Raw genomic sequence first — 16,605 nt, 5'->3', positions numbered from 1 at the left:
TGCATAATCATTACCCAGTAAGGGTAGCATTACCCCTGCCCAGCTCCAAAAAAGGGGAGTGGGCTTATACCCTGAACTTGTACCATACGTGGGGCGCATGGCCAGCAACAGAAAGCAAAGAGTTTCAGAAAAACAAAATAGTCAGTGTTCAACAACAATAAATAAATAAATAAATAAATAAATAAATAAATGGGGGGAGTAATGCCCCGTACACACGGTCGGACTTTGTTCGGACATTCCGACAACAAAATCCTAGGATTTTTTCCGACGGATGTTGGCTCAAACTTGTCTTGCATACACACGGTCACACAAAGTTGTCGGAAAATCCGATCTTTCTAAACGCGGTGACGTAAAACACGTACGTCGGAACTATAAACGGGGCAGTGGCCAATAGCTTTCATCTCATTATTTATTCTGAGCATGCGTGGCACTTTGTCCGTCGGATTTGTGTACACACGATCGGAATTTCCGACAACGGATTTTGTTGTCGGAAAATTTTATATCCTGCTCTCAAACTTTGTGTGTCGGAAAATCCGATGGAAAATGTGTGATGGAGCCTACACACGGTCAGAATTTCCGTCAACAAGGTCCTATCACACATTTTCCATCCATCCGACCGTGTGTACGGGGCATTAGAGTTACTCACCTCATGGCAGCTCAGGCCGGCTTAGTAACTGAGAGCCAGTTACTCTCCTGCAGTAGATGTGTATGGTCAACCAAACTTTCGCTTAACAGAGCTTTGGTGGTGGATAACAAAAGGATAAGGAGAGAAAGATAATTCAGCTTTTCCAGCTTAGTGTGCGGACATCCATCAAGCAGGTGGCTTGGGGGGGAGGGGGGGCTAATGATTCCCACCAAGATAGGGCATCTTGCGGGGATTGCAAAAATTGAACCCTCCCTTGGTGGGTAACCCGGAGGGTAGCAGGAAACAGAATGGAGTTTTGGATATTCTGCTCCGGAGTTTCTGCTTGACACGCTGATAGCTGGCTCTTCAGTTGCGGACTGTCGCAGAGTAGTCAGGAACAGGGACACCACAGTGTTGTTGATACGGAGACTTCCCTTCTTCCTGGCTGCCCCCAAAATGGAGTCACAATCCCTCTAATTAAAGGAGGTGAATCACCATCGTACGTGGAGGGTGTCCCTCAGGGAGGGGGCGCCCAGGGACTCCGTGGGCCCTCTCAATCACGAAGCAGGGGGAGAGTTGATTGCGGCCAAATTCTTGTTCAAGCCAGCTTTCCAGGAAGGCTACAGGGTCAGATCCCTCCACCCGCTCCGGGAGACCAACCAGACGCAAGTTATTCCTGTGGAGACGGTTCTCGAGGTGATCCACCTTATCTTCTAGGGTTGCAATTTTCACCCCATATGTATTAAGTTTGGGCAGTGTGGGGTTAATGGTGCCCTCTAGGTCACGAATACATTGTTCAGTCTCAGTAACCCGGCATCATATTTTTTGCATGTCTTGCTGCATGATCGTTAAGTGGATCTTTAGGACGTCCACCTTCCCCATAAGGTCTGTGTGGTTTAACTTAATGATAGCGAGGACCTCCGACAGTGTAGGCCCCTTGCCGTCATCCGTGACATCCTCACCCTGGGTTGCTTGCAGGGACACGGCCGGGGGGGTCTGGGATCTCAGGAGAAGGTGGCCGCAAAGCGTCCTGGCTGTCCCAAAAGAGATCAGGAGTGGAGGGCTGGTGATGCGCTAGGCCCATGGATGGTGTTGCGGCAGCCATCTTGGCAGGAGCGGGTGGTGATGCTCATCGTGGTTGGAGGTTTCTTTGTCCCCCCGCTGCTTTCCCATTCACCAAAATGTCTCCCCAGGATGCGGAAAATGATCCTACCTGGGCAGACGTGAATTAGAGTCGATTTTCACCTATAGTCGATAAGGATGATGCAGGATGGTAGGAGAGACTGGAGCTGGACAGAAACACATCTGATCAAATCCTGCGCTAGGCCACGCCCCCTGAAAAATCATCTCTACCTAAAAGCTGAACTTTTACTTTCTCCATCAACCTATTCTCACACAGCCATTACCTTTTCTAATCCCTTGCTCCTCCCTTTTAGATTGTAAGCGCTCACAAGCAACGCTCAACTCTCTTGTCTTGATTTGTATTGTAACTGCAATGTTTCCCGTTCTATTGAAAAGCGCTGTGTGAATTGTTGGCATTATATAAATCCAGTAGAATAATAACAGTGCAGTCTGCCCTGTCCCAAATGCTGCATGCTGTGTTTAGTGGCCAATCATTAAGTTTTCTATGTAGAAATGAGAACAGATCCTTTACAGCTATCTGTTGACCGATTAGAGGAGACAATGACAGGCCTTAACTGTCTTTTGACTCCAGTAATCTCTCTGTGAAAATCTGTCCATTTATAGACAGTCTAGGAGAGGATATTTGCATTGGGGGTAGAGGTTATAGCTAAGGGAGGACATACAGAGCACAACTCTAGTTTAGAATGTGACAATTCAATAATAACTGGATAGAGCAGGAAATTCTTATTGCGAGAAAATAAGAGGCTGGGACTAACTTAGGTGCTTGCTATTAACTTGTAGGAAAATCTCTGCACAAATGAAGGTTACTGGAAAGGGAAGGAAGTGGTAATGACAAATATAACCCCAGCTGAGTCACAAGTTGCACTGCGGCTGGTCATAAAACAGGGAAAATTCTCATCATCCCTTATTCATGGTGAGGAATCTGCCCATCTATAGGTGCCATAGCAAATATACTCGCCAAACAGGCCATAGCTGCTCCCGGCAAGAGGTAGGATGGAGCCATTGATAATCATGCTGAGCATCAGTTATTTTTCTAAGATCACATCATCTGCAGCTTCGTATACAATGCATTGTAAACCTGGCAATAAAAGAACAAATGAAAGATTGACTCCTGAAATTCTGTCTAAGGTCTCAAGCCACCGTTTACCAAGTTTTTGTGCTCCATTTCTGTCCTGCAAACCAAACCTATAGTGGCTGAACTGAGCACAGAGACATGTCATGCATAGAAACAATAACCTGCAACTCTGACAGAGAGGCACTAAGCTGCAAACTGACCATGTCTGCACGGATCTGCTTCCATGCTTGGCATAGTCAGGTCAGCAAAAACAAAGTGGGCTGGTAGGAACACCAGGTACTTCTAATAAAAAGCATGCAATAAAGCTTGTACAGTTTCACATACCAAGATGGAAACACAGACACAAGATAATGGGCCCAATTAGCTATTGTTTTTCCAACACTTTTTGGTGCGTTTGATATGTGTCAATTAAACAATACAGTGCGTCTTTGTTAAAGAGGATTTGTGACAGGTGTGCCAGAGAAAGAAAAATCACAAATGGAAATTTGTTACAGGAATGTTGCAGTTACTGTGCCCTACAAACTGATGTATGTGCTACAATGTACATTTAGGCACAGATCTCCACCTAGTCTGACCAGGCGCAGATTTGCATATTGGGCTGACTCCCTCTGATAAGTATCTGTAGAGATGTTTACTGGAGGGAGAATTAGCTGGGAGAAGCTATCTCCTCCCCCTGCCTAGCTAAATTGGAGAATTGGAAGCTACCAGGTTCTCTGTAATGAGTTGCCAGACAACAGACACTCAGAGTAGGCAGCCAGCTCTGTGGTCTGCACTTTTCTTTCCCCATGTTGATGGCTTCCTGATCTCAGGGGAGAGAGGTTAAAAAAAAAAAAAAAGAAGGAAGGAGGATACAGTGATCTGCTATAACTTGTAATATTGTTCCTTGCTCAGTGACATTGTACCGGGCATGCACTGTGCAATATATGTGCCTCTGTTTATTACAAGTACAGTGCGTATAGTTTTTCTGACCCAATAAAGGTGTAACTATTAACTCAATTAACCTCCCTGGCGGTTTTCCCGAGTGTGGCTCGGGGTTAAAATTCAGTACCATTAGCGGTAACCCCGAGCCACACTCGGGATCGCATTGCAGGATCCTGGTGCGGCGTTACTTACCTTGTCCCCGGGATCCTGCGATGTCACCCGCAGTGTCCGAGGGCTCCGTCCTCCTCCGAAGCCTCTCCGTGCCAGGCTCCGTTCCCTGCGAGCGGCGCGACGCACGGGGGCGGAGCCTGGCGGCAAATTCAAAAAAATATCAAAAGCATAACACATACAGTACTGTAATCTTACAGATTAAATTACTGTATGAAATGATTTCACATCCCTTTTGTCCCCAGTGCTTTCTCCCATGCCCTGCATGCAATTTTACATGATATACACTGTTCTTTCTGCCTGGAAACTGGAGATTGTCCATAGCAACCAAAAAGTGTCCCTTTACGTCAAAAGTGGCTTTAGACCAGCTAGAAAACAGCGATAGTAAATTAGAACACTTGCAGAATTGAGCGATAGTGAATTGTGGGGAAATTTATTTTATTACTATTTTTTTTTTTTTTTTAATTATTTATTTTTATTTATTATATTATAATTTATGTTTTTGTGTTTCAAACTTTATCATACCCGGGATATCTACTAGACTCTGGTTTGGACAGATTTAAGTGTGTTATTGTTAAGATTTACAGACCTACAATATAAAACGCCAAATTTCCATGCAAAATAATGGTACCGCTTTCAGCACCTAAAATCCGAAATAATCATACCGCCAGGGAGGTTAATACAAAATGTTTGATTTGCGGTTGCCAGAATCTGTTCTATTTTACTGCAATGACACTTGCTAATTTAAATACTTTTTTGAAGGATCTGATGGATAAAGCCCTTGTTCACACCAATGCTTTTGCCATGCGGATTTGTCAGTTCAAAATTGCATGCCAAGTCGCACACTATTTTTGGTAATGGAACAGTTCAAATGGTTGCGAAGTCGCAGCGACTTTGCAGAAAAGTGGTGCAGGAACTTTTTCCAATTTCATTGCAACTTGCATAGACTTCTGTTAAATGAAGTCGCAAGACGAAGTGAAACCGCTGATCCAAATCGCACTGATCTGCGGCATTGAAAAGCCGCAATGGTGTGAACCAGGGTTTAATTAGGCTTCCATCCAGAAAGAGCTGGTATGGAACTACTGAACTGATAAAGGTCAACAGGCACTTACCACATCATATGATTTCTGTAGCTGGAGTCGTTTCTGCTGTTTGGCATGTTGATTAACCCTTCGCTTCACTTCCCCCTGAAAACGAATCAGTCTCTGCTCTTTTTCCAGCTGATACTGAATTATTTGTTCTTCAACTTCTTCCGCAGAGATCTAAAAAACAAACAATAATGTATATCTAAAGCTCCATTTATAAATTAGAAGGGAATAGAAAAATCTCCTATTTTTTTTTTTTTACAGCTGAATGGGCTTTTTCAATGGTGTGACAACTTGGGGGTTGTTTAGCTCATTGGTAGTGCTTCATGGCGAGTTAAAGTTCACATCAGATATGCCATTTTAGAGCTTGTTTTAATTTAGAAGTGATTGTAAGGGTCCTTTTACACTGGAGCGGTTTGCAGGCGCTATTGCGCTAATAATAGCGCCTGCAAACCGACCCAAAAGTGCCGCTGCTTTGTCTCCAGCGTGAAAGCCCCGAGGGCTTTCACACTGGAGCGGTGAGCTGGCAGGACAGGAAAAAAAGTCCTGCTAGCAGCATCTTCGGAGCGGTGAAGGAGCGGAGTGTATACCGCTCCTTCACCACTCCTGCCCATTGAAAACAATGAGACAGCGCGGCCATACCGCTGGCAAAGCGCCTCTGCAGAGGCGCTTTCCGGTGGTTTTTAACGCTTTTCTCGGTTTTACCCCCCCCCGCTAGTGGCCGAATACCGACGGTAAAGTGCCGCTTACAATAGCGGCGCTTTACCGCCGACGCCGCCCCCGCGTGAAAGGGCCCTAAAGGTTCATGGTTTTTTTTTTAAAAAACATATTATACTTACCTGTTCTGTGCAAGGGTTTTACACAGAACAGCCCTGATCCTCTTCCTCTGGGGTGCCCCGACAGCGCTCCTGGCTCCTCCTCTTTATTGGGTGCCCCCATGGAGAGCCACTTTCCCTGGGGGGCACCCGTGCAGGCGCGCTCGCGAGTCCTGCTGCTGCGTCCATTGACATAGACAGCAGGACTCAGCCATGCTCCCCCCGTCACTGGATTTGATTGACAACAGCGGGAGCCAAATCGCTCCTGCTGCTATTAATCTATCCAATGAGGATGGAGACAGCGGCTAGAGTCGCTGGGCTTGTGCGCATTGCTGGAACGGACGAGCTCAGGTAAGAAAAAGGGGTCTGGGGCAGCTGCAGCACAGAAGGTTGTTCACCTTAATGGATCACATGCATTAAGATGAAAAACCTGGAGACTTTAAAACCCCTTTACCAGAAAGAAAAGTCTAACAAACGAACAACTTCACTCGCAGGGAGTTTCCACCATCAATATGAAATTAACAATATTCAGCCCCCTGGCTCTCTTTGGAAGACCTAGTGCCTTGATCCTCCTGAAACTTTAACACAGCCCCGCTATGCTCTCATACAAATGCTGCTCCGTCTCTCAGGCCTCCGTCTGTCCTGTTTCAGACAGCACCATCCAAACTTGCACACCTCCCTGGCTGCCCCTTTGGAACCACATATGGACTTAGCCCTCTCTAGTTACTGGCAAGACCTGGGCTTGAGATTAGGGATGCACCGATATATATTGGCGGGCAAAAAACAAGTGGCAACAACGGCATGCTGCGTCCCATTGATTTCAATGCAAAAATCACATCCGACTGACTTCAATGCAAAAACACCCTCCCCCCATTACACACAGACATCCAATACACCCCAAGTGACAGGTCCTAAAGATTTCAGCTGTGGGAACTCTGCAAGGGTGTGAAGATCAGAGCGGGGGGGGGGGGGGGGGGGAACGACTCTTCTTTTAGCCTCTTCCCAACCGCCTCACGCAGAAATACTGTGGCAGAAGGGCACGTAAAGGCAGAATCACGTACCTGTATGTTGCCCTTTAAGAGGCGGCTTGTAGGCATGCCGGGAGCGTGATTGCCGGTCCCGTGAACTCGATGTACGCGGGGATACCCACGATCGTCTCACGGAGAGGAAGAATGGGGAAATGCTGATGTAAACAAGCATTTCCCCGTTCTGCCTAATGACACTGATCACAGCTCCCTGTGATTGGGAGCGGGGATCAGTGTTGTGTCACACATAGCCCCTCCTCCCCACAGTTAGAATCACTCCCTAAGACACACTTAACCCTTACAGCGCCACCTAGTGGTTAACCCCTTCACATCTACACAGTAATCAATGCATTTTTAATCGCACTGATCACTGTATAAAACGTGAATGGTCCCAAAATAGCGCCAAAAGTGTCCGATGTGTCCGTCATAATGTCGCAGTCACAATATATATATATATATAAATGCCATAAAATTATCCCCTATTTTGTAGACACTATAACTTTTGCGCAAACCAATCAATAAACGCTTATTGCAATTTTTTTACCAAAAAATATATGTAGAAGAATACGTATTGGCCTAAACTGAGGAAAAAAAAATATTTTTTTTTTTAACCACCTCAATACTGGGCACTTTCACCCCCTTCCTTCCCAGACCAATTTTCAGCTTTCAGTGCTCTCTCACTTTGAATGACAATTACTCAGTCATGCTACACTGTACCCAAATGAAATTTTTATCATTTTGTTCACACAAATAGAGCTTTGTTTTGGTGGTATTTATTCACCACTTCATTTTTTATTTTTTGTGATATAAGCGAAAAAAGAGCGAATATTTTGAAAAAAAAACAAAATTTTCTACTTTCTCTTTTAAAAGAAACCAAAAAAAATTTAATTTTGTCGAAAATTTAGGCAAAAATGTATTCTACCACATGTCTTTGGTAAAAAAAATCCTGATAATTGTATGATCATTGGTTTGTGTGAAAGTTATAGAGTCTACAAGCCATGCTACGCATTATTGAAAATGTATCAATCCTAATGCACTGATGGCCTAATGCACTGATCTCATTTCTTGAGGCCCTAAAATGTCAGGACAGTACAATAACCCCCCAAAAGACCCCTTTTTGGAAAGAAGACAGTCTGAGGTATTTAGTAAGAGGCATAGTGAATTTTTTGAAGTTGAAATTTTTTCCCCACAATGCTTTGGAAAATTAAGAAATATAGATTTTTTTTTTTTTCTTCACTAAATTGTCATATTTACAAGTTATTTCTCACACACGGTACAGGCATAATTGCAATTACACCCCAAAATACATTCTGCTATTCGTCCTGAGTATGGCGATACCCCATGTGTGAGACTTTTCCACAGCCTGGCCACATACAGAGGCCCAACATCCATATAGCACCATCAGGCGTTCTAAAGGCATAAATTACACATTTCATTTTCTGAGTACCTATCACATTTTTGAAGGCCCTGGAGCACCAGGACAATGGAATTACCCACAAAATGACCCCATTTTGGAAAGAAAACAACACAATGTATATTCTATGAGGCATACTGAGTCTTTTGAACATGTCATTTCTTCCCACAAGTTTTTGGAAAATGTGGAAAGAAAATGAAAACCTATTTTTTTCTCACAAAGTTGTCAATTTAGAAGATCTTTCTAACACATAGCATGTACATAGCCAAAATGACACCCCAAAATACATTCTGCTATTCGTCCTGAGGATGGCGATACCCCATGTGTGAGACTTTTCCACAGCCTGGCCACATACAGAGGCCCAACATCCATATAGCACCATCAGGCGTTCTAAAGGCATAAATTACACATTTCATTTTCTGAGTACCTATCACATTTTTGAAGGCCCTGGAGCACCAGGACAATGGAATTACCCACAAAATGACCCCATTTTGGAAAGAAAACAACACAATGTATATTCTATGAGGCATACTGAGTCTTTTGAACATGTCATTTCTTCCCACAAGTTTTTGGAAAATGTGGAAAGAAAATGAAAACCTATTTTTTTCTCACAAAGTTGTCAATTTAGAAGATCTTTCTAACACATAGCATGTACATAGCCAAAATGACACCCCAAAATACATTCTGCTATTCGTCCTGAGAATGGCGATACCCCATGTGTGAGACTTTTCCACTACCTGGCCACATACAGAGGCCCAACATGCAAGTAGCACCTCCAGGCGTTCTAAAGGCATAAATTACACATTTCATTTTCTGAGTACCTATCACATTTTTGAAGGCCCTGGAGCATCAGGACAATGGAATTACCCACAAAATGACCCCATTTTGGAAAGAAAACAACCCAATGTATATTCTATGAGGCATACTGAGTCTTTTGAACATGTCATTTCTTTCCACAAGTTTTTGGAAATAGTGGAAAGAAAATGAAAACCTATTTTTTTCTCACAAAGTTGGCAATTTAGAAGATCTTTCTAACACATAGCATGTACATAGCCAAAATGACACCCCAAAATACATTCTGCTATTCGTCCTGAGTATGGTGATACCCCATGTGTGAGACTTTTCCACAGCCTGGCCACATACAGAGGCCCAACATCCATATAGCACCATCAGGCGTTCTAAAGGCATAAATTACACATTTCATTTCCTGAGTACCTATCACATTTTTGAAGGCCCTGGAGCACCAGGACAATGGAATTACCCTCAAAATGACCCCATTTTGGAAAGAAAACAACCCAATGTATATTCTATGAGGCATAATGAGTCTTTTGAACATGTCATTTCTTTCCACAAGTTTTTGGAAAATGTGGAAAGAAAATGAAAACCTATTTTTTTCTCACAAAATTGTCAATTTAGAAGATCTTTCTAACACATAGCATGTACATAGCCAAAATGACACCCCAAAATACATTCTGCTACTCGTCCTGAGTGTGACGATACCCCATGTGTGAGACTTTTCCACAGCCTGGCCACATACAGAGGCCCAACATCCATATAGCACCATCAGGCGTTCTAAAGGCATAAATTACACATTTCATTTCCTGAGTACCTATCACATTTTTGAAGGCCCTGGAGCACCAGGACAATGGAATTACCCACAAAATGACCCCATTTTGGAAAGAAAACAACCCAATGTATATTCTATGAGGCATAATGAGTCTTTTTAACATGTAATTTCTTTCCACAAGTTTTTGGAAAATGAAAATGAAAACCTATTTTTTTTCTCACAAAGTTGTCAATTTAGAAGATCTTTCTTACACATAGCATGTACATAGCCAAAATGACATCCCAAAATACATTCTGCCACTCGTCCTGAGTATGGCGATACCCCATGTGTGAGACTTTTCCACTACCTGGCCACATACAGAGGCCCAACATGCAAGTAGCACCTCCAGGCTTCTAACACATAGCATGTACACACCAAGAATTACACCCCAAAATACATTCTGCTGAGCAAAAGGTAAAAAAAAAAGCTCACCTGTGGTTTTAGCAGGCAGGAATACCGTTCCAGAGCAGCCAAAGCATTTGTCCAGACAGCCAAAGGAAATGTCCAGGAATTGTCCAGGCAGCAGACAGATATGGAAAAGTATGAACATGGTTCAGTACAGTCCAAGGTTTAGCAGGCAGTTCAGGTAACAGGCATAGGCATGGCCAGTCCAGGTGGTAGGCAAAGGCATGGCAAGGTCATGTGGCAGGCAAATGCATGGCAAGGTCATGTGGCAGGCAAAAGGCATGGCCAGTTCAGGTGGCAGCAGGCAGCACTTTGTACATTGGGCCTTGGTCAGGTAAGACCTGAGGACAGGGGTAGAGGCTTCTTCCCACCCAAATCTCTACGAAGCCTCCGAGTCTCCAGACCCTAATCCGAGAAAACTAAAAACCCGGAGAAAAATGTTTTCTCCACTCGGAAAACCTTTTCTGGAGCCCCTCACATATGTGAGACCCCTGTGCTGTACAGTGGCAGGGCAAATGATCAGTTCAGGAGGCAGGCAAAAATCATGGTCATTTAACAGTCCGGGTCAATTCACGTTGAAGGCAGAAAGATGTTTGGCAGAGGCATAGTCGTTAACAGTCCGGGTCAATTTACGTTGAAGGCAGAAACATGTTTGGCAGAGGCATAGTCGTTAACAGTCCGGGTCATTCACAGAAATGGCAGATAGTGGAAAAAAATCACCTTCACTGTACTAATAGTGTAGTGAAGTATGATAGCTCCGATAGCATGTTCCAATACAGAGCCCTGGCTCGGAGGGACATTCGGGACAGTAGTATCGGGTGTCACGGCGAATTCCTCTACTTGCACATACACGACATTTTTTTTGGGGTTTGCGACCTGTTTGGGTAAGAGGGAGGATTTCGGGAAAGTGCCTTTCATGGAGTCTGGCTAACGCATCTGAGCGAATTAGTTGAGGGGCTTGGCCTTGGGGATAGAGAAGGGCTGTGAAAACTTCTTCTTGGAATTTTAGATAGGGTAGGGAACTTTGGGTGCACTTAGAAAAAATGATATAGGAATTAAATAGGGCAAGTTGCATCAAATAAATGGCGACTTTCTTGTACCAAAATAGTGATCTCCTGGTGGCCAAGTAGGGCTGCATCATCTGGTCGTTCATATCCACCCCCCCCATGTATAGGTTGTACTCATGCACACATTTTGGCTTCTGTATGGGGCCTCCTCTTCTCTGAAGTTCCACCAAGGTGTCGTCATGTATTGTTGAAAGGATGTAGACATCTCTTTTTTTATCTCTCCACTTCACCGCTAGTACTTCTTCAGTTCGCATACTGGCCATTTCACCCTTCCTTAATTTCTTGGTGACCAATCTTTGTGGGAAGCCTTTGCGGTTGGTCCGTGCTGTCCCACAGGCCACAGTGTTCTTCAGGTACAAATGGCGGAAAAGTGGGAGACTAGTGTAGAAATTGTCTACGTAAAGGTGGTAACCTTTCCCAAGTAATGGTTGGATCAGCTGCCAGACAATTTTGCCACTTGTTCCCATGTAGGTAGGGCATCCAGGGGGGTTTAGCTGTCTGTCTTTTCCCTCATAAATCATAAAATCATATGTGTAACCCGTGGCCCTGTCACACACCTTATAAAATTTTACCCCACGTCTGGCTCTTTTACTGGGGAGGTATTGTTTTATTCCCAGTCTTCCGGTGAAGTGCACCAGGGATTCATCCACACATATGTTTCTATCAGGGGTAAACATCTCCTTGAAGCTGGCGCAAAAAAAATTGATTAGGGGCCGAATTTTGAATAACTTATCGTAACTGGGATGATTTCGAGGGAGGCATTGGGCATTGTTATTGAAGTGTAAAAATCTCATGATCATCTCATAACGGGTTCTGGGCATAAATGACGAATAGATCGGCATGTGGTGGATAGGTTGGGTAGACCAGTAGGAATGGAGTTCATTTTTTTTTGTCAGCCCCATGTTGAGGGTTAGGCCAAGGAAAATTTTAAATTCTTCTACGGTGAGGGGTTTCCAAACAAAAGGACGGGCATATGAGGAACTGGGATTGTTGGCTATGTGTTGGCTGGCGTATAGATTACATTGCTCCACAATGTAGGTTAGGAGTTCATTGGTAAAAAATAAATGAAAATAATAAAGTGGGGTTACATTTTCCGTCTGCATCTGAGGGCCTGGCTGGGCTGTGAAAAGGGGTATTACAGGTTCTACTGATGTATCGGGCAGCCATGTTGGATACAGTAGAACATCTGGGAGGCTAGTATGGGCACTGCCTCGTTGATGGGATCCGTTGCTAGCATCTGGCCTATCTTCTAGGAAGGTTGCAGAAGTGCTGGTGGATGCCCGCCTATCCCGAAGTGCTGCGCTGCTGGTGGATGCCTGCTGGTGGATGCCCTGGAGTGCTGCGCTACTGGTGGATGCCTGCATGTCATCCTGGAGTGCTGGGCTGCTGGTGGATGCCTGCATATCATCCTGGAGTGCTGCGCTGCTGGTGGATGCCTGCTGGTGGATGCCCTGGAGTGCTGCGCTGCTGGTGAATGCCTCCTCCTGCTCATTTCTCCTGATTCTCCTTGTTAGGATTGTATCTTCCTCTGTTTCCAACTCGGAGCCACTGCTTTCCACTGGCTCATAGTCACTATCCGAGTCTGACGGAGAGAATTCCCCGCTACTCTCGTCCGACATACTCTGGAGTATTTGGAGAGCCTCCTCTGCGCTGTAAGACCTTTTTGTCATGTTGGCGGGCAGATGTGTCAGATGGCAGGCGGCAGATGTGCCAGATGGTGGGCGGCTGTGCCAGATGGTGGGTGGCAGATGTGCCTGATCGTGGGCAGATGGCGGCTGGCAGATGTGCCTAATGGCGGGCGGGCAGATGTGCCTGATGATGGTGGGCGGCTGATGTGTCAGCTGTTGACGGGCTGATGTGTCAGCTGATGACGGGCTGATGTGTCAGCTGATGACGGTGTCAGATGGCGGGCGACAGATGTGCCTGATGGCGGGCGGCAGATGTGCCTGATGACTGGCGGGCAGATGCGCCTGATGACTGGCGGGCAGATGTGCCTGATGACTGGCGGGCAGATGTGCCTGATGGCAGGCGGGCAGATGTGCCTGATGGCAGGCGGGCAGATGTGCCTGATGACTGGCGGGCAGATGTGCCTGATGGCAGGCAGGCAGATGTGCCTGATGATGGTGGGCAGCTGATGTGTCAGCTGTTGACGGGCTGATGTGTCAGCTGATGACGGGCTGATGTGTTAGCTGTTGACGGTGTCAGATGTGCCTGATGGCGGGCGGCAGATGTGCCTGATGACTGGCGGGCAGATGTGCCTGATGACTGGCGGGCAGATGTGCCTGATGACTGGCGGGCAGATGTGCCTGATGACTGGCGGGCAGATGTGCCTGATGACTGGTGGGCAGATGTGCCTGATGACTGGTGGGCAGATGTGCCTGATGACTGGTGGGCAGATGTGCCTGATGACTGGCGGGCAGATGTGCCTGATGGCAGGCGGGCAGATGTGCCTGATGGCGGGCAGATGTGCCTGATGGCAGGCGGGCAGATGTGCCTGATGACGACGGGCTGATGTGCCGGCTGTTGGCGGACAGATGTGCCCGCTGTTGGCGGACAGATGTGCCAGTTGTTGACGGGCAGATGTTCACTGACAGGTGTTTTCACTGTTTGGGGACACTGTGTTTTGGGGACACTGTGTTTTGGGGACACTGTGTTTTGGGGACACTAGCTGGGTGATCAGTGGGTAAACAGCAGACAAACAGCTTTATTACTCACTGATCTCCTGGCTGCAGCACAGATCTCTCTTCCTCTCCTCACTGACAGGCTCTGTGTGAGGAGAGGAAGAGATGAGAGCAGTTACTACGCTCTCTATTTACATTACATGACGACTGTGATTGGACACAGTCGTCATGTGATCAGGAGGGCCAATCACAGGGCCCTCCTGTGTTGTGCTGTCTCTGGGGGACACAGGCAGATCGGGATCGCGCCGCTGCGCGGGCACGTGGCGGCGCGATCTCCTGTCATCTGCCACCCCCTCCCCCTTGTTTACTATACGATGGCTGTGATTACACACAGCCATCGTGCGGATCAGGAGGGCAAATCACATTGCCCTCCTGCCGCTCTGAGATGCGGCGTGTCCGAGTGACACGCGCGCATCGGGATTGCGCGGCTGCGCGGGAGCGCGCCCGCGTGATCCCGCTCCTTCTGAAGGACGTTCGGGAACGTCCAGTCAGAAGGAGGGAGCTCCCACCCGGCCGTATATGTGCAGTGGCCGGGTGGGAAGTGGTTAATATATTTTTTGGGGATATTTATTTTAGCAAAATCCCTGCAGAGGTGATCAAATACCACCAAAAGAAAGCTCTATTTGTGGGGAAAAAAAGGATGTCAATGTTTGGGAGCCATGTCGCACGACCACGCAATTGTCAGTTAAATCAACGCAGTGCCGAATCGCAAAAAGTGCTCTGGTCTTTGGCCAGCCAAATGGTCCGGGGCTGAAGTGGTGAAGGGGGAAGATTTGAATGTTTTCTCTTCCGGTGACAGTCAGAGAATAGTTGGTGTCACCCAGGGAAGATCGGGGGGCACAGCTGAGAACGATGGTTCCCTATTACAGGACATTTATAAGAATTCTTCCTTCACTCAGCAACTCAACACCAGGCACAGGGAGACCCCCCCATATCTATCATCTATGGAGGGCTCTGACACCTCATCACACAATATTATTATTATTATTCTGATAGTATGGTGGTGTCTCCAGTATACTGCCCTCCCCGGGGCCCTCACTCAGCACTTACCAGGGCCCTGCTGGGGGCCCCCCTCTCAGCCGCCTCTATCCAGGCCCCCACAGCGGCCACAGCCCCCGGGTTCCTCTCGGCCAGTACAGCCTGGTTCACCACTAGCCGGCTGTGTCTTCTCCCTCGCTCCGGACTCTTCCTCAGAGCAGAGACTGCAGGCGGCGCCATCTTCCCTCCACAGAACACACACACTTTCAAACGGCCGCGTCTAGAGGTTCCCACAGCAACAGCGTCCGACTTCCGGTAAGAGGAGAGAAGTCACCTGACTGGCTGGCGGGTATTGATCCATTCACAGTGCTCTGCTTATGCTGAGGGTGTCTGGGAGGATGAGACGAGGACGCTGATTGGCTGCGGCCTCTCTATGTACCTGCCAGGTGCTGGGCTGTGGGAGGGGTCACTGCGGGAGGCGAAGCTCAATGCTTGTTACCAGGGATGATACCAGAGACAGTACTAGATATCAGGAACAGTTACTAGGAACAGTGCCAGTTACCAGGGAGAGTGTAAGTTACTAGAGAAAGTACCAGTTAGTTACTAGGAAGAGTGTCAGTTACCGGAAACAGTGCCAGTTACCAGGGAGAGCACCAGTTACCATGGGCAGTGTCAGTTACCAGAGAGAATGTCAGTTACCAGAGAGAATGTCAGTTACCTGAGAGAGTGTCAGTTACCAGAGAGAATTTCAGTTACTAGAGAGAATGTCAGTTACCATAGAGAGTGTCAGTTACTAGAGAGAATGTCAGTTACCAGGGAGAGTGTCAGTTACTAGAGACAGTGCCAGTTACCAGGGAGAGCGGCAGTTTCTAGAGACAGTGCCAGTCACCAGGGATAGTGTCAGTTACTAGAGACAATACCACTTGCCAGAGAAAGTACCAGTTACCATGGACAGTGCCAGTTACTATAGACAGAACCAGTTACCAAGGACAGTGACAATTACCAGGGAGGGTGGCAGTTCCCAGAGACAGTGGCAGTTCCCAGAGAGAGTGCCAGTCACCAGGGACAGTGTCAGTTACTAGATACAGTTCCAGTTACCAGGGAGAGTGTCAGTTTCTAGACTCAGTACCAGGGACAGTGCCAGTTACCGGAGACAGTGCCAGTTACAGTGAACAGTGTCAGTTACCAGGGACAGTGTCAATTAGTAGAGACAGTGCCAGTTACCAGTGACAGTGCCAGTTACTAGAGACAGTACCAGAGAAAGTACCAGTTACCAGGGACTGTGCCATTTACTAGAGACAGTTCAGTTACCAGGGAGAGTGTCAGTTTCTAGACTCAGTACCAGGGACAGTGCCAGTTACCGGAGACAGTGTCAGTTACTAGAGACAGTACCAGTTATCAGGGAGAGTGTCAGTTACTAAAGACAGTGCCAGTAACCAGGGAGAGTGGCAGTTTCTAGAGACAGTGTCAGTTACCAGGGACAGTGTCAGTTACCAGAGAGCGTGTTAGTTACCGGAGAGAGTGTCAGTTACCGGAGAGAGTGTCAGTTACCGGAGAGAGTGTCAGTTACCAGAGAGAGTGTCAGTTACCAGAGAGA

General features: G+C 46.7%; 1 protein-coding gene across 1 annotated transcript in view; it reads right to left on the bottom strand.

Annotated features, from left to right (window-relative positions):
* Positions 1-15,343, bottom strand: part of CCDC15 (coiled-coil domain containing 15) — an 81,129-nt gene extending 65,786 nt beyond the window's left edge. The window contains exons 1-2 of the mRNA XM_073603240.1: positions 15,081-15,343; positions 5,045-5,194 (exon numbers count right to left, since the gene is read on the bottom strand). Of these exons, the coding sequence (XP_073459341.1) occupies positions 5,045-5,194; positions 15,081-15,248 (318 nt within the window). The 5' untranslated portion in view covers positions 15,249-15,343. The remainder of the gene's footprint in view (positions 1-5,044; positions 5,195-15,080) is intronic.
* Positions 15,344-16,605: the final 1,262 nt, after the last annotated feature.

The sequence above is a fragment of the Aquarana catesbeiana genome, linkage group LG10 (genome assembly GCF_042186555.1).
Source record: "Aquarana catesbeiana isolate 2022-GZ linkage group LG10, ASM4218655v1, whole genome shotgun sequence".
Classification (NCBI taxonomy): Eukaryota; Metazoa; Chordata; class Amphibia; order Anura; family Ranidae; genus Aquarana; species Aquarana catesbeiana.
The sequence above is the reverse complement of the archived record's forward strand: the minus strand, read 5'-3'. Positions and strand labels throughout refer to the sequence as shown.